General features: G+C 39.6%; 1 protein-coding gene across 4 annotated transcripts; it reads right to left on the minus strand.

Annotated features, from left to right (window-relative positions):
• Nucleotides 1-1268: 1268 nt before the first annotated feature.
• TATDN3 (TatD DNase domain containing 3) lies at nucleotides 1269-21451 on the minus strand. 4 transcript variants are annotated; one of them, XM_034666883.1, is made up of 10 exons: nucleotides 21318-21445; nucleotides 19386-19418; nucleotides 18412-18485; nucleotides 17904-17988; nucleotides 12787-12849; nucleotides 11606-11715; nucleotides 11386-11441; nucleotides 9723-9835; nucleotides 5317-5394; nucleotides 1269-1976 (listed from the first exon to the last, which is right to left on the minus strand). In XM_034666883.1, exons 1-10 carry the CDS (start codon nucleotides 21381-21383, stop codon nucleotides 1833-1835), a joined length of 822 nt encoding a protein of 273 aa, XP_034522774.1. In that variant the 5' UTR covers nucleotides 21384-21445; the 3' UTR covers nucleotides 1269-1832. The 4 variants fall into 4 exon arrangements, with proteins under 4 accessions (XP_034522774.1, XP_011220582.2, XP_034522775.1 ...); XM_011222280.3 differs by having other exon boundaries at nucleotides 5317-5397; XM_034666884.1 differs by lacking the exon at nucleotides 18412-18485 and having other exon boundaries at nucleotides 5317-5397; nucleotides 21318-21451.
• Nucleotides 21452-21487: the final 36 nt, after the last annotated feature.

Here is a 21487-nt window from a genome sequence, read left to right on the forward strand (position 1 = left end):
CTAGGGACCCAGATTAGTGGGAAACCTATTGGAGGGGCTCCATAACTGTTTGTGCAATAAATGAAACAAATAAATTGGTGAGTAAATGAAGAAAGTGGCTACACAATTTAGAGGGCAGGGATCGTGTCTGGCTGGGGTGATGAGGCCAGCGGAAGTCATTTAAGTTGGATCTTAAAGGATTTAAAGGTGAGAGTTTGACAAAGGGAGTATGAGCAGAAAGAGTAGTAAATAGGCAGAAGAAATACAGAGTTGAAAGAGAGCCGGGGCCAGATTTTAATAGAACCTCCGCTACATGTAGGAATTTCATCTCTCATGATGTTGACAGGTGGTCACGTGCCTCATGAAGCACCCTCTTCTGTTTCTTAGCTAGTCTAGTTTGGCTTGGACAGTCTGCCCTACAACTAGTTTTGATTCCTCTATAAATAAATTTCAAAATATTAAAGATTATGTAAAATCACTTAGCTTTTTAGGAAGTTAATTTTTTTCTATGATAGGTACTTTTCCCGGTATTTGCTGCTTGTATAATTTAGTAAAATTAAATACTCAGGCTTTGGTATGGGTCACAACACCTAGTAAACTACATATAAGATTTTTTTAAATTGTGGTAAAATACACATAACATAAAATGCCACTTTAATAACTTCTAGGTGTGTAGGTTAGTGGCATTACTTCACATCATTGTGCTACCGTACCCACCATCCATCCACGGAACTCTTTGCAGCCAAGATTTTTTAAACTTAAAAATAAAAAATATCACTGCGTGCAAAAATAGTCGGATACATTTTAATAAAGCTATGTACATTTTAAACACATGACAATATTCAGACTGGAACTTAAACTCAGATTATTGCCTAAACTTTGGGGCTTGGCATTTAACGGTGATTGCACAAACCACTGGCTTCCTAAGTCAAAATCTACGATCAGTATAAAAATCTATACATTTTTCTCTTAAAAAGAAGTTACTCAGCTATCAGAAAGAACGAATTCTCAACATTTGCTGCAACATGGACAGCACTGGAGGAGATAATGCTAAGTGAAATAAGTCAAGCAGAGAAAGACAACTATCATATGATTTCTCTCATCTATGGAACATAAGAACTAGGAAGATCAGTAGGGGAAGAAAGGGATAAAGAAAGGGGGGGTAATCAGAAGGGGGAATGAAACATGAGAGACTATGGACTATGAGAAACAAACTGGGGGCCTCAGAGGGGAGGGGGGTGGGGGAATGGGATAGACCGGTGATGGGTAGTAAGGAGGGCACGTATTGCATGGTGCACTGGGTGTTATATGCAACTAATGAATCATCGAGCTTTACATTGGAAGCCGGGGATGTACCGTATGGTGACTAACATAATATAATAAAAAATCATTAAAAAAAAAAAAAGAAGTAATTCAAAGTACTAACAATTAAATTTTACAAACCCAGAGAAGAGATCTCTGACAGTGTAAGAAACGAGATGATCTCTTTCTACTAGATAAATCCTACGGTGGTGAAGGATCAACGTCTACTGTCCCCGTAGTGCTCGTGTCTTACCTGGGGGAGCCTCCCTTGCCAGAAGAAATGGCTACAGGTCATATGGTGGTTCTACTTAATGGGGTATGGTAAGAAGCAGTGGTGCTTCCCAATCTCCTGCTAGGACTCCATTAATTATAAAGAAGTACAAGGTAGAATCAGAATCCAGGGTTTCAGGATCCAAGCCCGGTTTTAGGGGAAATATTTCTTTAAATTTATAATTGTCAGTGTCTTTAGATGATGGCCTCTTCAGCTCAGACTCTTACTCAAAATATTTCTTTCTCTCAGTGCCGTCCCCACAGCAGATTTGGCTTCGAAGCTATTTCTGGAGCAGGTGCTGAAGCTTGGGAAACAGTCTCAATGCATTCTGTGTTGTCACTTCTATAACTTCTTCTACTGAGATCCCCTTCACCTGGGCAATATATTCTGCTGAAATGGAAATGTTTTGGGGTTCATTTCGTACCTGAAACAGAACAAAGCAGAAAGTCAATCAGACATGACACTCAAGGAAAACAATCTTGGAGACCATAGATAAAACAGAACAAAGTGAGTTGGTAAGAACCAATGAGCTTTTTTTTTTTTTTAATGGGCAGGTTAGGGGAGGCCAGGAGGCAAGGCTGGGGAGAAGGCCCTGAACTTCAGCTTAAAAGCTACAGCTGCAAGGCTGGCCTGTCCAACATTGATTGTAAGTTGGTGTTGCTCTTGAAAAGAGCTCTGTGGTATTCCCACTGAGGTCCCGGCACCTAGCATATGAAGCAGTCTGCAGATGGTCAACATTTGGTGACCTGCCTGACCTGATGGATTAACTGTGCTTAGTTTGTTGCATAAGTGAGTGCTTATAAAGGTCACTGCTCTGCGGCTTGGCCTCTTCACCTCACAGGTAATTATTACAGTTGGATTCAAGAATTGCTACTGTGTGTCTGGAAGACGAGATAGGTTATGCACTGGTATTTCACTGATTCTAAGACACATTTCCTCCTATTCAACATCTCTGAAATTGATATATGTTTTACCTACGTTCAGTGGCATGTCGTAGCATAACTGGCAGTGTTTTTTTCTTTTTTAATGGTCATAAAACGGTGTATCTATAATCGGTAGTATTCAGATTTTATGAATTTGATTATTTTTTTCTACTCAGGATGATAACATTCAGAGGAATAAGATAACTACTAACGTTTAAAAAAGTGACCTTGATAATCAGCCTAAAAAACAACGAAAAATGTGCACTTAGACTTTTGTTCCAAGACGTTCATTATATTGTTATGATACTGTGTTGGAAACAACATAAATGACAATATCAAGCTACTTATATTGTGGTGTGTTCACACACTGGAATATCATGCAGTTATTAAATCTGATGAGGAAAAGTATAGTTATTGACATATACAGATACCACATAAAAGCAAGTCATAAAATGTGTTCAAGCGAATCCTATTTTTATGAAAAAAATATATATGTACATATATGGATGTTAAAAAGGCTGGAAGGACATAAAAACTTACATTTATTTAGTGCTTACTAAGGTTTTGTTGTCAGCTTTTTCATGGAATTTCTCACTTATTCCTCCAAGTAGCTCTGTGAGATAGGGACTATTGTTAGCAGTTTTACCTGTGTGCTGTTTTTATAGGTAAGAAGGAATCCTACAAAACTAGTATGTCAGATGGCTGAGGTTTGAGCCTGAGCAATCCGGCGTCAGTTTGTGCTCTGAGCCACTGTGCTCCAGCGGTAGCCTCTCGGTGGTAGATGGTTCTATTTTCTTGTTTATGATTTTCTGTGTTCTCTAATTTTCTAAACACATTTTACTTAACAAAAAGCATATTCAAACTACAAAATTTATTGATTCAGTAAGTACTTCTGAGTACCTGTTATGTGCAAGGCGCCGGAATTCTTGTCAAATCAACTAAAATAGCATTTGAAATTCATTCCTGTTGGGGAACCTAGGTGGCTCAGTTGGTTAAGCGTCTGCTTTTGGTTCAGGTTATGATCCCAGGGTCCTGGGATTGAGTCCCACATGGAGCTCCCTGCTCAGTGGGGAGTCTGCTTCTCCCTCTGCCCCTCCCCCAGCTCATGTGCGTGTATGCACACGCTCTCTCAAATAAATTAAAAAAAAAAAAAGGAAAAAGAAAAAAAAATGAAATTCATTCCTGCTTAGGGAAAAAAAAATGCTAGGTCCTTTTCCTTCTAGTTTACACTAACCAGGAAAGCAATTCTGTACCATTTTGTCCTATATCCAGACAAAAAAAGTAACTTGTGCTGTGATTTTTCTGTCTTCTATATTCTTTTAAGAGCTGACTGATAAAATTTGTATCCAATTGGACATTAATTAGCAATAGTCACACTGCAATCATAAACAATCATAGTTTATTAAAAATCACATCACGGGGGCGCCTGGGTGGCACAGCGGTTAAGCCTCTGCCTTCGGCTCAGGGCGTGATCCCGGCGTTACGGGATCGAGCCCCACATCAGGCTCCTCTGCTATGAGCCTGCTTCTTCCTCTCCCACTCCCCCTGCTTGTGTTCCCTCTCTCGCTGGCTGTCTCTATCTCTGNAAAAAAAAAAAAAAAAATTTAAAAAAAAAAAAAAAAAAAAAAAAAAAAAAAATCACATCACGACTACTCCCAAACCTCTGAATCTTGAGAGCCAGTCTTCTGAACCTGGTAGGCCTGGAGACACATATCTGATGGGCAGTCAAGGGCACAAGTAAGCTACACGCTGGGAGGCGAATATAATAGGCACTAAGGCAAAAAGAGTAGATACTCTGGCTTCCTTTTGGTTATAATTTTAAAAGGTAGCAATATTTAAAGTATGATTCTTTGTGGCCTATAATAACAAAATGTAGAGCAAAGACCACATCAGTAAATCCATGACTATATTAATATTTGTACTGAAAGAAACAGAGCGTCATTGTAACATGCTAATTAAGAGAAGAAAAATAAATGTTTCTTGAGCATCTACTATATACCAGACACTGCTAGACATTTGATATACATTATTTCATTTAATCCACAGTGTAATATTCTAATGTTATTATTGTTATTTTGTAAATGAGGAAACAGGTTTTTTTTTTTAAGATTTTATTTATTTATTTGAGAGAGAGCATGGGGGAGTGGGGGGGGAGCGGGGGAAGGAGCAGGCGGAGGAGCAGAGGGAGAGGGAGAAGCAGACTCCCCGTTGAACAGGGGCCCATGCGGGGCTCCATCTCAGGATCATGACCTGAGCCGAAGGCAGACACTCACCCGACTGAGCCACCCAGGCATCCCCTGAGGAAACAGTTTCAAAGAGATTAACTAACCTGCCCAAAGTCACACAGCTAGTGGGTAGCAGAGATAGGATTTGAATCTAGGTCTTTCTGACTCTAGACACTGAACTTTTTTACTATACTGGTCTGGCTCTCATTATTATGTAAATTAAGACCTAGCCAATTTCCAATATTTGCTGGAGCACAACAGCTATATAATTAACAAAACCTCTCAACCAAGCATTAGAATAGGATTCCATTGGGGGTGCCTGGGTGGCTCAGTCGGTTAAGCATCTGACTCTTGGTTTCGGAGCAGTTCATGATCTTGTGGTCGTGGGATCAAGCCCTGCATCGGGCTGTGCTCAGCGTGGAGTCTGCTCTGTGAGGGATTCTCTCTCCCTCTCATTCACTCTCTTCTCTCTTCCAAATAAATAAATAAATAAAATCTTTAAAAAAAATAAAACAGGATTTCATTGTATTTACACTGTAATGAGAAACACAGCTAAACTGAAAATAGCTCAAAAGAAAGACAATCTAAATAATGTAGGAATTAGATAATCCCTTACCTGTTTTTCTGGTCCTAGTGCAGGTGAATCTGTTTCTAAGCAAATGGAAGTTAAAGGCAACTGTTTCACAAGTTTCTGCTTCTTAGAGAAAAGAGAAAGCTAGTCAGTTTAAAACATGAGACATAAGATAAAAAAAAAAAAGGAGCATTAAACCCATATACTAATGTATCCTACTTTTCAGGAACCTAAAATTCATGCTTTCATATTCAATTAATTACATACATTACTAAATGCTCACCACAATAAATGTAGTTATTACCTGTCGCCATACAAGATTATCACAATACTATTGACAATATTCCCTATGCTGTACTTTTCAACACCACAACTTATTTTGTAACTGAAAGTTTGTACCTCATAACCCCCTTCACCTATTTTGCCCATTTCCCCACCCCCTTCCCTTCTGGCAACCACCAGTTTGTTCTCTTATGAGTCTGTCTGGTTTTCTCTGTCCATTTGTTTCATTTTTTTAGATTCCACTTAAAAGTAAAATCATATGGTATTTGTCTTTTTCTGTCTGATTTATTTCACTTAGCATAATACCCTTCTGGTCCATCCATTTTGTTGAAATGGAAAGATTTCATTCTTTTTTATGGCTGAATACTGAAGCACTATTTGTGAAAAACTAGAAATGACCTGACCTTTACTTAAGGTAATGATTAAATAAATTATCGTACCTCCCTATTGTGAAGTATTACGCAATCACTTTACAGATGAGGTAGAGCCATACTTATAAACACAAGCAGATATCCACATATTTTCCTAAGTATTTGGAAATTGAGCAACACACTTTGAAATAATCAATATGGTTAAAGATGAAGCCACAAGGTCAATTAGAAAGTATTTCAAACTGAAAGGAAGTGAAAATACAGTATCTATCAAAACCTGTGGATTGCAACTACAGGATCTGGTTAGTGCTAGTGCAGCAATAGCAGTAAACATTTATATTAGAAAATAAGAAAGATTTTAAATAAATAATCTAAAGTTCTACCTTACGCTATAAAATGAAACTATAAGATTTTTTTTTTTTATTTATTTATTTTACAGAGATAGAGACAGCCAGTGAGAGAGGGAACACAAGCAGGGAGAGTGGGAGAGGAAGAAGCAGGCTCATAGTAGAGGAGCCTGATGTGGGGCTTGAACCCACAACGCCGGGATCATGCCCTGAGCTGAAGGCAGACGCTTAACCGCTGTGCCACCCAGGCGCCCCTTTAGGCACACCTTGTTCTATTGTGTTTCACAGATAGTGAGGTTTTTGTTTTTGTTTTTTTTAACAAATTGAAGGTTTGCGGTGACCCTGCAAATCTATGGGTGCCATTTTCCCCGCAGCATTTGCTCACTTCATGTCTCTGTATCACATTTTGGTAATTCTTGCAATATTTCAAACGTTTTCACTGTTATTATATTTGTTACGCTGATCTGTGCTCAGTGATCTTTGATGTCGCCATTGCGATTGTTCTGTGGCACTGCCACCTGAGCCCATACAAGACGGTAAGTTTAACTGATAAAAGTTGCACGTATTCTGACTGCTCCACAGCCATTCCCTGGTCTCTCTTCCTCTCCTTGGGCCTATTTCCTGAGACACACAATACTGAAATGAGGCCAGCTAATAACACTACAATGGCCTCTAAGTGTTCAAGGGAAAGGAAGAGTCACACATTTCTCATTTTAAATCAAAAGCTAGAAATGATTAAGCCTGGTGAGAAAAGCCAAGATAAGCTGAAAGTGAGACTTCTTGGGCCAGTTCACTGAGTTGTGAATGCAAAGGAGAAGTTCTTGAAGGAAATTAAAAGTGCTGCTCCAGGGGAGACACAAATGATAAAGCAAAACAGTCTTATTACTGATATGGAAAAAGCTTGAGTGGTCTGGAGAGAAGATCAAACCAGCCACAACCTTCCCTTTAGCCAAAGCTCCATTCAGAGCAAGGCCCTTCAGTTCTACACAGGCTGAGAGAAGTGAGGAAGCTGCAGAGTTTGAAGCTAAGGGAGGTTGGTTTATGAGGTTTACAGAAAGAAGCCGTCTCCGTAACATCAAAATGCAACGTGAAGCAGCAAGTGCTGATATAGAAGCTGCAGCAAGTTACCCAGAAGATCGAGCTAAAAGGATCCATGAAAATCTGCTAAACAACAGATTTTCGGTGTAGACAGAACAGCCTTATGTGGGAAGAAAATGCCATCTAGGACTTTCATAGCTAGAGAGAAAAAGTCTATGCCTGCCTTCAAAACTTCAAACGACAGGCTCACTCTCATTAGGTGCTAATGCAGTTGGTTGGACTTTCAGTTGAAGCCAAGGTTTACTTACAATTCCAAAAATCCTAGGGCCCTTAGAAATTGTGCTAAATTTTTTCTGCTTGTGCTCTATAAATGCAACAACAAAGCTTGGATGCAGGTACATCTGTTTACAACATGATTTAATAAATATTAAGTCCACTGTTGAGACAAAAAAGATTTCTTCCAAAATATTACTGCTCATTGACAATGCACCCGGTCATGCAAGGACTCTGATGGAGACGGACAAGGAAAGTAACGCTGTTGCCATGCCTGCTAACATAACATCCATGCTGCAGTCTGTGGGTCAAGCAATAACTTTGACTTTCAGGTCTTATTATTTAAGAAATACATTTTCCGAGGCTATAGTTAGTACCACATAGGTAGTGATTCCTCAGATGGATCCGGGCAAAGCATACTGAAAATCTTCTGGAAAGGATTCATCATTCTAGATGCCATTACAAACATTTGTAAGTCATAGGAAGAGGTCCAAATATCAACATTAACAGGAGTTTGGAAGAAACTGATTCTAACCCTCATAAATGACTTTGAGGGGTTCAAGACTTCAGCGGAAAAAGTAACTGCAGATGTGGTGGAAACAGTAAGAGAACTGGAATCAGAAGTGGAGCCTGTCCTCTGCTGAGAGCCTGCTTCTTCCTCTCCCACTCCCCCTGCTTGTGTTCCCTCTCTCGCTGGCTGTCTCTCTCTCTGTCAAATAAATAAAATCTTAAAAAAAAAAAAAAAAAGAAGTGGAGCCTGAAGGTGTGAATGAATTGTTGCAATTTCATGATAAAACCTGAATGAATGAGGAGCTGCTTCTTATGGGTGAACAGAGAAAGTAGTTTCTTAAGAGGGAATCTACTCCTGGTGAAGATGCTGTGAAGACTGTTGAAATGACAAAAAAAGATTTAGAATATTATATATACTTAGTTGATAAAGCAGTGGCAGGGTTTACGAGGATTGACTCCAATTTTGAAAGAAGTTCTACTGTGGGCAAAACGCTATCAAATAGCATTGCATGCTACAGAGAAATCATTCATGAAAGGAAGAGTCAATGGATGCAGCAAACTTCACTGTTGTCTTATTTTAAGAAATTGCCTCAGCCACCTGAGCCTTCAGCAACCACTACCCTGATCAGTCAGCAGCCACCAGCATTGAGGCAAGACCTCCACCAGCAAAAAGATTACGACTCACTGAAAGCTCAGATGAAGGTTTGCATTTTTTGACAATAAAATACTTTTATTTATTTATTTTAAAAATTTTATTTATTTGAGAGAGAGAGAGAGTAAGCGCACACCAGCTGGCCGGGTTAGAGGGATAGAATCTGAAGCAGACTCTGCACTGAATGCGGAGCTGGACACAGGGCCGGCTCCCATGACTCCAAGACCATGACCTGAGCTGAAACCAAGAGTTGGACACTTAACTGACTGAGCCACCCAGGTGCCCCAGCTTATCTTTTTAGTTGGTGAGTTGTAATGGTGTTTTATATACTCTGGATACTAGATCCTTATCAGATATAATTTGCAAATACCTTTTCTCATTTTGTGAGTTATCTTTTCACTTTCTCAATAGTGTCTTTTGAAGCATAAAAGTTCAAAATTATATTATTGTGGAAGTTTTAAATTTTGATGATGTCCAATTTATTTTTTTCTTTGGTTGCTTGTGCTTTTGGTGTCATATCTAAGAAACCACTGCCTATTCCAAGATTACAAAGATTTTGATTTGTTGTCTTCTAATATTTCTATAAATTTTAGCTCTTATGTTTAGGTCTCTGATCCATTTTTGAGCTACTTTTCATATGTGTGAGGTAGGAACCTATGATTAATTTTGTAATGTAACTAGGATAGCATTGTAAGTGTGTAATAAAAGCTCATGTTTTGGGCGCCTGGGTGGCTCAGTCCGTTAAGTGTCTGCCTTCGGCTCAGGTCATGGTCCCAGTCCTGGGACTGAGCCCCGCATCAGGATCCCTGCTCAGAGGGGAGCCTGCTTCTCCCTCTGCCTGCTGCTCCCCTTGCTTGTGCGCTGTCTCTTTGTCTCTCTCTCTCTCTCTGACAAATAAACTAAAATGTTAAAAAAAAAAGTCCATGTTTTAAAGGGTATTTCACAAAGCATAAAATGAGGCTTAGTTAAGGAACTTACCTGTCCACTTCTTATGACAGAAGGAGGAATTGAGAAGAAGTACCCAGCTCTTACTCCTTCCATGGCTACAGATGGCCTACCATCAAATGCATGCAGAAGCACTTTGTCAGCACCTGTCAAAGATTAAAGATTAAAAATTTAGAGTTTCCTTTCATTTCCTTAACAAGAAATTTTCCCACTAATCAAACTGGGCAACACAGGTTATAAATTTTAAGTAAATGTTGGTCACTATAATATAAAGACGAGGTTCTACGATTTTTTTTTAAGTTTTATTTAAGTAATCTCTACACCCCATATGGAGTTGAACTCAACACCCTGAGATCAAGAGTCACATGCTCTTCCAAGTCACATGCCTTTATGGTTTCTAAAGGGTAAATGTACAGTGTTCAAACAGTAAAATAAAAAAATACAGGACATTCCTTATTTTCAGAATAAAATCAAAATGCAATTTTTTAAGGGCCCCTGGGTGGCTCAGTCAGTTAAGCATCCAGCTCTTGATTTCAGCTCAGGTCTTGATCCCAGGGTTGTGAGTTCAAGCCCCATGCTGGGCTCCATACTGGGCATGGAGCCTACATTAAAAAAAAAACAAAACAAATTTTTAAATAAACATTTGAACTTCTCATACCATCAAACCTTTTCTAGAAGTTTGTAAACTGTCAAATTAAGGTTCCTACTAGGTTTTTAAGCAGTGAAATTATCCTTAACAAGGATGCTAGTGAAAGAAGAAACAGGGAGTTCAATGACTCAGAGACTCGATAGTCAGGACTAGCTTTACCAAATCACTTCCAGTTCTTAAAGGATAGCTGCTCAGCCTGACTAAAAATCGTGCTCTCAGTAATTCCAGTGATTCTCATCACTGAGAAATACAATGCTTTCTAGTTGCAGACAATTACATTTCCTTTACTATCTGATACTGTTTTTTTCGAACAGTAGGCGTGATCATTAGTGGATTACAATCATAAGTGAATTATGAAATCAATTTAGTGGGCCACAACTGACCAGCATATGCTTATATGTATGTGTGTGACTGCATATATGTATGTGCACATATTTATATATGCCTATCTGCACATACATATAGATGTACTTCTCCATAAACTTTGGTGGTTTTCTATATGGGTGCGTACTGAGTCTCTTTATGTGTACATAAAGTCTTGGTACCAAAAAAAGCACTCAAAGTATATTTCTTACTGTGGATGGTACTTTAAAAAGTCTGAAAATTAATGCTCTAAGATATATTTTTACTTTAGGAGCAACTGGTGAAGATGACAGCACATTTTCAGTATGATGGCCACCATCTGTATAATACCATTTTCTGAGGCAGCAGCCAGAAACATGCAAGACCCATCTTTGCTTTGTTTCTTCCTCTCTCATTAATCAGCTGCTTAAGCTGATAAAAAATTGGAGCTGTTAATTTTTAAATTAAGGAATATAAATTACTTGATCCGATTTTTCATTTGCTCTATGCTGGCCTTCAAAATGTCATAATCACACTTGAAAGTAGGCTGACTTGCAAAATCACCTTAGTTTATTTCCACCTCCACCCTTGCCCCATTCCCTTCCCTTTAAGAAATCAAATTAAAACATGGCTTATTCTATGAGAATATGGACTGGAACTGTCAAACTTAAATAGTAGGCATATTTCTCTCAGGAACCTAAATACCTTGCTCATTTAAGAGGCTGATGGTGGGTCTTCCAGCAGAGCGTGAGTGAACATTTCTGTTTAACGACAAAAAATTCCTTTTAGGTACTTAATCTGAAAGTATTATTTTTGTTCCATTAAAGTAATTTAGAGAAAAATAAATACAGAGCTCCATCTCAGGAGAGTCATTATTTAATTTGCTCTATAGCTATTACTACAGAAAGATGATCAATTAACCTACAAAGGCAAATTTAATCTTTTGGCGAACTGGATCTGCTGGACTAGGACTTGCCGTTGCTCTTCCTTCTGCTCATCAGTGCCAGCAAATCTGGGGGAGAAATCTAGTCCCACCTGTAATAGAAAAGCAAAACAGATTTACACGTTCACTGTTTAATGAATTCAAAAGACACCCTGTGGAGCAGGGTGGAGCAGTGCTGTCCAAGAGAAATATGATGGGAGCCATACATGCAAGTCACATATATAACTTCACATTTCCTAGTAGCCACATTACAAACACTAACAAGAATCAGGTGAAATTATTTTAACGATATACTTTAAGCTATACGTCCCAAACATCATTATAATTATATAGTAATATTATTTCAACACAAAATCAATATAAAAAAAATCACTGCATTATTTTACATTCTTTTTTGGGGGGGGTACTAAGACTTTGAAATCCTTTGTGTTTTATATTATAGCATATCTCAATTTGGACCCGTCACATTTCAAGTGCTGAATGTGTATGTGTATGTGGTTATTACATTGGACAGTGAAGATTATCAATGTTTCCCTTAATACTATTTTGGCATACATTGTTATAGTCTATATTCTAAATTTAAGTGTTACTCTTATCTTTTATCTTTGATTAGAAGTGGAGTTAATATCAAGTGATAAAAATGTTTCACGACTGCAAATTATTTAATAAAAAATGTTCTTTAATTACAAACTCTAGCCTACTTTTAAATTCTTAAAAACAAATTTTATTTATTAAGTAAACTCTACGTTCAATGTGGGGCTGGAACTTACGACCCTGAGATCAAGAGTCACATGCTCCACCAACTGAGCCAGCCAGGTGGCCCCAACAAACTAGTCTATTTAAAGTATGTTTGTATATACTGGTTAACTAACTATAGAGACGACCCTATTTAAGAAAAGGAAAAAAAAAAAAGAACAAAATACACAGAAATGCTAATAAAGTAGTTTTCTTCCATCAACATAAGTGTATGGTGGGGCCTTCTACTGTCTTACCCCCAGGCTCTTTAGCTTATTAAGGAAGTGCTGACAAATTATTATCCAGCTAAATGAGGTGAATGTAATTATCTAAGTCAGTTATAATCACCAAAAGTGAACTAAAGATTATACTCCTATATCATACGAAAGTCTGGATTAGAAGTCATCTGATCAGCTATTTGGTGTTACCTCTCCAATTGCCAACAACTGATCCTTATAATTCTCCATAATGGGCAAAGCTACATCCAAATCCTAGGAGAAAAAAAAAAAGGTAAATTTGTTTAAATAGAAGGGTAAGGGAACTGATGCTTTAGAAAACACCTTTCAGGGGTGCCTGGGTGGCTCAGTTGTTAAGCGTCTGCCTTCGGTTCAGGTCATGATCCCAGGGTACTGGGATCGAGCCCCACGTTGGGCTCTCTACTCAGAGGGAAGCCTGCTTCTCCCTCTCCCACTCCCCCTGCTTGTGTCCCCTCTCTCGCTGCCTCTCTCCCTAACAAATAAATAAATAAAATCTTTTTAAAAAAACCAAAACCTTTAATCAGTTGAAGTAGTGACAGTCATCCTTCTACAATGGTGAGCACTACTATTTGGAAATTTGAGTAGAAACCACCCACACCCAGTCAGGTTACAAGAACATGACTTTCAATGAAAAGTCTGACTTAAACACTTCCTAATCTTTAGGAGGAATTTCCTGACATTTAGGACTGATTTGGATTTCCTCCTGGAATAGCTGACCAAGAGAGAAGAAAGCTAACAGGTAGTCACTTTGTAATTGAGTTTTTGGGGGAGTGCACTGTGTTATGTTCTTCTCTTGGGATACTAATGGTTTTTGAGTTTTTTAATAGCAACAACCCTATACTTCCTCTGCACTATTTTCACTGATTTCTTTTGTCTTTATAATTCTACTTAGCCTATTTTTGTCCTAAAGGTTCAACATTATAAACACTAATTATCTTGTTTGTTGATTATTGAAGTAACTAAGTACCATTATTTCCACTTAAAGGTATTTGCCCTGTAAGGGTTCCCTTGTAAGACAAAGGAAAGACAAATATATGTAAAATTTGCTTCTAGATATCTTTAAAACTACTTTGAGGGTTTAGTCTCAGGATATGTAAACTGCAAAGAACTCCTACTGAGGATAATCAGAACAAAGGAGAATTAAGAAAAGAGGTGAAACAGATGGAAGAGGAGCGGGAGGAGATTTTACAATAATGCCTCTGGAGACAGAGAACATGAGAGACAGAGTAGATCATGGCCGTAGAAATACATTCTAGTAGACTGGATAAAGAGGAATTAACACTGTCATGAGGAGCTCAGAGTATAAAACCCTAGAGATCAGAGAAGGTGTCTGACAAGAGCAGAGGTTAAACAGCGTCAGCCAAAGCTTTTTCCATATCAAACATCCAAACTGCTCTGCCTCTGAGGTTCAGAGGGGCTGGAGAAGTTGGAGATTACCCAGGAAATGGTTGACACCTGGAAAGTCTTGGAAAGAAAGTGTACATTTGGATGAAGACCAGATAGAAGGAAAAATATACATCTTGGATTATGTATTATCTGTGAAAAAAGCAAAAACAAATTTACAATGAGACTGTTCCAACCTCTCAGGAAGTAATCTGGAAGTTTCTGGCAAGTCAAGAATAGTAGATAGAAATTAATATAATTCATATTACTAATTTTATATGTGTGTATTTTTGTGTGTGGTCTCTATCACTTTATTTCAATAGATGTAAACAGTTTTATAAAGACATTCATAGATCTATTTCTTTTTTTTTTTTTTAAAGATTTCATTTATTTATTTGACAGAGAGACAGCCAGCGAGAGAGGGAACACAGGCAGGGGGAGTGGGAGAGGAAGAAGCAGGCTCCCAGCAGAGGAGCCGGATGTGGGGCTCAATCCCAGAACTCGGGGACCATGCCCTGAGCCGAAGGCAGATGCTTAACGACTGAGCCACCCAGACGGCCCCACAGATCTATTTCTGACTTCATTTCTATTCCCACCTCTTCCATGAGGTCTCAAGTTCTTTAATAGCTAATGGTTCTATTATGGGGTTTTTATTTTTTTTTTATTTTATTTTAATTTTTTTTTTTTAAGATTTTATTTATTTATTCGACAGAGATAGAGACAGCCAGCGAGAGAGGGAACACAAGCAGGAGGAGTGGGAGAGGAAGAAAGCAGGCTCATAGCAAAGGAGCCTGATGTGGGGCTCGATCCCATAACGCCAGGATCACGCCCTGAGCCGAAGGCAGACGCTTAACCGCTGTGCCACCCAGGCGCCCCATATGGGGTTTTTAAAGATCCCATACCTCTACACTCGATGACCGGGACTACTACCACTGTATAATTATCCATGGTTTACAAATGAGGAAATTGACACTTAGCAAAGTGAAGTGCCAAAGATCAAACAAGCCAGGAGGTCGGGTCTCTGAGACTTCAAAGCCTGTGTTGTTCCCACTATGCTGCCGAAACAAGAGAGAAGGATGAAGGGAGGAGGAAAAAAGGGGATGAAGGCAAAAGGGAAGGACAGATTTATTCTGAATGATTTTAAATAATTACAATCGATTTTTTTTATTAAATAAAATGTTTCGTCTTCACAATCTTGAAAACAGGGTCAGGCGTGTAACACAAATGAGTGAAGTGGGCCAAGTAGGAACTGGAGCCAACTGCAGAGTACATGCCCTGCCTGCAGGGGGCAGTAGATCACACACAGTGAATTGTGGTTCCCTGAAATATCTCTAGAGCCCAAGCCCTGCCTGGTGGTAATATTTATTGAATGAGTAAGTTCAGGAATATGCTGAAAGATCTGTGTGATGCTAGGCAGCTTTAATTTTACTTACTTACTTTATTAGAGAGAGAGAGAGAGAGGAGGGCCAAAGGGAGAGAGAATCCCAAGTAGGCTCCACACCCAGGGCAGAGCCCAGCATGGGGTTTGATCTCATGACCCTGGGATCATGACCTGAGCTAAAGTCAAGAGGCCCAACATTCAACTGACTGAGCCACCGAGGCACCCCAGAAACTTTAATTTTATGAACCAAGTGAATTTACTAAAGACTTACTACACACCTGCTTTGTACCACATATTAGGGGTTTATAATATAATCATTATGAGAAAATTAAACTATGGTACAGACTACAAGCACACCAAGAATAAAAGAGGAATAACCGCTTATCTCTAGTGTTTTCCGGAGGGCTATCCTGAGATTTTGTGAATCTGGAATTACCTGTCTATTGTTGCTATTTTCATTAGTTTTGTAAGTTAGTTCTACCAGTTCTACATTTATGCCAAAATATGTCAAATTCACTGACTTCCCTTCGTCTCCACCGCTAGCACTCTGGTCCAGTCTGTCATCGTCTCTCACAGGGGCTATTGCAATAGTCTTCTCACTCCTTGTGTCTTCCTTTTTTTGCACTCTTCAAAATTTGTTCTTCACACCATACCCAAGGGGATCTCTTCAAAACATAAATCCCATCTTGTCCCTCCTCACTTTGAATCCCCCTGCTGATGAAGACTGAACTCCAGCAAGGCCCTGGACGAGGTGCTCCCTGCCCAGTCCCTCTGATCTCACCACCATTACTTCTCCTTCCCTCTGGTCACATCAGCTCTCTTTCTGTTTCTTGACCACATCAAGCTCGTTCCTACCTTAGGACCTTGTGCTTGGTTGTTTCCTTTGCCTAAAACACTCTGAGCCCTCTCTCTGCAGGGCCAACTCCTTCACAGCATTCAGGTTGCAGTTCTCATATCATCACCTCAGAGAGGTCTTCCTTGACTACAATCCAAAAATCAGCATCCATAATCCCTATCACATAATCTTGTTTTATTGTCTTAAAGCACTGTTACCTACGTGTATCTGATTCTTGATTGTCTGTCTGCCCCCAACTAGAATCTAACTTCCCTGAGAGGCATTTCACTCTATAGTGCTTACAGCAGAGCTTGGAATGCAGTAAGTACTCAGTAAATACTTGCTGACTGACTAAATGAATGCCTATTCATATAAATCTCTATATAAATGAAAGAAATGCTGTCCTGCTACGATCCCCAACATTTTGGGAACTGTATCTCTCTGGCAATTTAACTAATTTTATCATCCCAGGAAAACAATTCAGGAGAGCTACATTACAAGTATTTATTTTTACCCGAAGTGAATTAAAAGCAATTTTGTTTCAAAATAAATAGAGCTACCTGGGGTATCCTAATGTAGAAATACAGATTCATTATTATAAAAAATGAAAGACCTTGTATCTTAATTTATTCATAGGTAACAAAAAGTCTTCACTTCCTCAAAATGGTGGGTTATCAATCCCATTATGTAATAAAGCACTTAAGAAACTGTATCTCCCTGATGCTGAGTCAAGAGACAATTCTGAAATATGAGACATATTGGCTACTGTGAGTCAGTGAGATCTTGTAGTAGGATTTTTTTTAGAGTCGGTATGAAAGCAGTGCAGTTTCATAGATTAAGTGCATTCCTTTAGAGACAGTTTAATATTCAAGAAGATACTGTGTACCTGAACTCATCTGTTCCCTTACGGTACTACACCTATGAATTTCTACCTTTCCTTTTCTGGATATTTTATCACTTTTTGGCCAAAGCAATATGACAACTTGGTAAAAAATGTGAAAACAAGTCACTTATAATTATACCCGATCATCACAGCTAATGTCATGTCTGTGTTTTTCCCACTAGTCTTTTTCTTATAGAATATATTTTTACATGAATGTCACAACTAGGGAATAAACCATTTGGTATCCTGCTTTTCTCCCTATATTGTATTGTAAACATTTTCCTCATTGCTACATAAAATAAACCTTATAGTTCTCATTTTCCATGCATACAGTCCATACATACATATATATTTAACATATATTTAACACTCTACATATATTTAACAGTCTACAAGTTAATTTTTCCTTTATTTCTGAGCCTCTAGGCTGTTTCTGTTTTTTCTCTGTTACAGATAATGTGGCAACAAACACCTTTGTGAAAGGTAGTGTTTCCTTCTTCTGGATTATTGCCTTAGAACATAAATCAGAGGAGCATTACTGAGTCAAAAGGTATCATTTTTTATGCTTCTTGTTTCATATGACTTTTACCTTTATTTATTTTTTTTTAAGATTATTTATTTATTTATTTGACAGAGATAGGCAGCCAGCGAGAGAGGGAACACAAGCAGGGGGAGTGGGAGAGGAAGAAGCAGGCTCCCACTGGAGGAGCCCGATGTGGGACTCGATCCCTAAACACCAGGATCATGCCCTGAGCTGAAGGCAGACACCTAATGACTGCGCTACCCAGGCGTCCCATAACTTTTACCTTTAATGTGACACTTCTTTGATCTCTTGGTGAAACTCCTTGAACAGGGTGAACACCCAAGCAGGGCAGGACAAACCCCTTATACCTAAAAACGTAGAATAAATTAAGAAAGCAGGAATAGTAAACTAGTAGACAATGCTACGCTAAAGAACAAGTATGAAATAATTTTTAGGGCTATGTTGATGTGATTTTCTTCTCATTCTCTTTAAAATTGGATGACCTTTGAAAGCACAAATATGACATCATAACTGCATCCTTATTAGCAACTCTTTAAATTCTTTTTTTTTTTTTTTAAGATGTTATTTTTCTATTTGAGGGAGAGAGCACAAAGCAGGGGGGAGGAGCAGAGGGAGAGAGAGAAAAGAGGACTCTCCATCTATCAGGAAGCCCAATATGGGGCTCAATCCCAGGACCCTGAGATCATGACCTGAGCTGAAGGCAGACGCTCAATGAACTGAGCCACCCAGGCACCCCAGCAACTCTTTAACTTCTTGATGAAAAGTAGCACCTTTCTGAAAGCTGCATAATCTTTTCAAATTCCCCTGACTGTTCAGCAACCACCACAAGAGCCATAACGTTGGCCTGAAACACAAATGAACAGAATAGAGTTTTAAACAATATGCATCTAACATAACTGAAGAGAAATTTAAAGTCTTCTGTACTTTTAGTTATTCTTGCTCACTCATACTCCATCAATATAATCTTGATGGCTATCACTGAGTACTTATACGTTTCAGGCACTATGTTCAGCGAATATAAATATTACCTCATTTAATCTATACAACCCTATGAGGTAGGCATTGCTGTAATCCATCATATTGATCAGAAGTTTTGGGTGGAGCCAAATAACTTGCTCAAGATCATTATGCCCATGTAATTCCAGAGCCCATGCTCTAATTAAGCTGCCATATTGAATGATGGTTGTGTATATAAAAATGTATTAGCAACTGTTTCTGACTCTCACTTTAAGGGAAAGCTACAAAGTGGTAGTTACAATGAATTTCATAAAAACTTACAAAAATTAGTAATCTTCCTGCAACAAATCAAAATGTCTCAGAAAACTTTTATAATTTCTCCAAGATCTCTGGAATAATGTTAATTTTAGAAGTGACAGACAGACCAATCTGTTCCATATAACTGGTAAGCACGGTAGCTGCGGGGACATGTTTTGGATTCAGACTATCTTGTCTGTATCACTTTTCTAGCAGTGTATCTTTGGATAAATTAATCCCTAGGTCTGAGTTTCCTCCTCTATCAAACAGGTAATGGTTGGCTATAAAACATATCTTCTTCATAAGAATGGTGTGAAACATTAAATGAGATAATGTACAGAAAGGGCTTAGCTCAGTGCCTGGCATATAGTAAACAATTAATGCTACTTTTTTATTAACAAAGCAACATAGGCATAGTGTATCTAAATTTCAAGCTGTTCTAGCTTGAAATTAATAGGAAAACAAAGGGCAATTATAGATATTGACTTACTTTCTTGGCTTTCTCCAACACATCATCCAGATCCTAAAATAAGCATAAATAATCACAATTATTTTAGATGAATAAGTAACTGCTCTTTGGCTGAATATATCAATGTAGTTGAGGCACCATAAAGAACGACAACAATGGTAAGGAACAGTGTGAAAGAATGTGAAGAGCTACACTCCCCCACCTTCTGTTTACTCTTCCTTTCTCTCAGTAAAATCTGGCTTCTGTTCCTACTCCACTAAAACAGAAACTGTTATTGTCAAATATAAACGACAACTGTCTGTCCTCCTCTTACTTTACCCCTCAGCAGCATTAAGAACTCCTCACTTGTCCATTCCTTCCTTCCTGAATTATTTCCCACTCTTGGCTTCTGCAATACCGCTCTCCTGAAAACACCACCCTCCATCAGCTGCTACTTTCAATCTCCTTAGCTGGCTCTCTCCTCTAAAGATTTCAGGACCCTATGCTCCTCTCTCTTTTACCCACCTCAGGTGATCTCATCCATAGGTTTTGATACATCATTATGCTAATGAGTCCTCAATTTTGAGCTCCAGACTAGAATTCTCTCCTGAGCCCAAGACTGACATTTAAAAATGACATTTCCACTTGGATGGATATTAGGCTTCAACATGTGCCAAACATAGCTCTCCTCTACAAACCTATTCCTTTTATCTGCCCTCCCCAACCGCACAATCTTCCCTCCTCTCAGTAAACAGCACCGCCATCCTCCCTCCAGCATCCTCATGTCCTCTCCCTCGCCACATCCAATTCCTCAGCATGTACCATAGATTCTAGCTCTAAAACACACTGAATCCATCTGCTTTTCTCAAACTCCCCTACAACCACCATCTCCTGTCTACATACAGCAAAAGCCTCCAAACTGGTTTTCTAACTTCCACACTTGCTCTCCATTTTTAAGATGGAAATCAGATCTTATCACTCTCCCTTAAAAAAAAACACCCAAAACACCTTTACTGGATCCACATTGTCCTTACCGACCTACTTCACCTATCCCCTGCAAACCTCTAGTCTTACTTCAATGGCTCTCTCTAGCTCATCACCCTGCACCTAGCCTTTCTGTAGCTTGAACGCGTTAATTCTACCCTGTCTGGAGCCTGCGACCTGCTTGCTTTCTACACCACCATACACCCACCTCCTTGCTTGGCTGGCTCTTTGCCTTTCCAGTTCCAACTTAAGTGTCACCTCTTTTTTTTTTTTTTTTTAAGATTTTATTTATTTATTTGACAGAGACAGCCAGCGAGAGAGGGAACACAGGCAGGCGGAGTGGGAGAGGAAAAAGCAGGCTCCCAGCGGAGGAGCCTGATGTGGGGCTCGATCCCAGAACGCTGGGATCACCCCCTCAGCCGAAGGCAGACGCTTAAAGACTGCGCCACCCAGGCGCCCCTGAAGTGCCACCTCTTGAGAGGTTTTTCCCCTTAAGAGACTCTGCTCTTCCTCCTCTTTTATCAGTCTCTGGTTTCCAATGTAGCGGGTAAAACACTTTGTAACTCTGATTTTGTTTGTGTTCTGTTTGCTTCACTCCCCCGTTAGAACCGGAGCACAAGGCGCGCCGTTAAGTGCTGAAAGCACACTTTTCCTAGGAAAAGTGGACGCTCGGCCAGGCCAGGAACTGCGAGGCCCATGCGATAAACAGCTGGGACAAGGGGAGGTAGAGGGTAAGCCCTCTTGTAAACGGGGAGGGCGAATAAAAGCCATGTAGAGATAGAGGGCTTAACCCTATTCAGGACCGGAAAGAAAAATCAGAATGACTGAGGTTAAATAGAGTCAGGAGCAAGTCACGCAGGGCCATGAACAGGGGCCTGGAAGGATTTGACGCTTGGTCCTAAGGGAAGAGAGCAAAAGCAACCCTTAGGGAAAGGACGCGGGGGAGGAGGCCCTCCCCGCTCCCACGGGCCGGGCTTCGCCCTTACATACGCTGTCAAAGTCCGGGGCCGAGAGGTGGCAGTGACAGTCCACAAACCCTACGCCCATCGCCCCCATCGCCGCCGCCACTGCCACCCGCCACCCGCCACCCTCCCCCCTCCCGCCGAGCCTCAGCCGGAACGCCGCCACTGCAGCGGGTGGAGTTTCCGGGCGGACGAGTG

Source organism: Ailuropoda melanoleuca, chromosome 8 (assembly GCF_002007445.2).
Source record: "Ailuropoda melanoleuca isolate Jingjing chromosome 8, ASM200744v2, whole genome shotgun sequence".
NCBI classification, from domain to species: domain Eukaryota; kingdom Metazoa; phylum Chordata; class Mammalia; order Carnivora; family Ursidae; genus Ailuropoda; species Ailuropoda melanoleuca.

Coding starts and splice junctions, on each gene's coding strand:
- TATDN3 (XM_011222280.3), bottom strand. CDS start 21,383: ATGGGGGCGATGGGCGTAGGGTTTGTGGACTGTCACTGCCACCTCTCG. Junction 9,836..11,385: donor CAGCCTCTTAAATGAGCAAG/GTATTTAGGTTC, acceptor AATCTTTGACAG/GTGCTGACAAAGTGCTTCTG. Junction 5,398..9,722: donor CTGTCATAAGAAGTGGACAG/GTAAGTTCCTTA, acceptor CTTTTCTCTAAG/AAGCAGAAACTTGTGAAACA.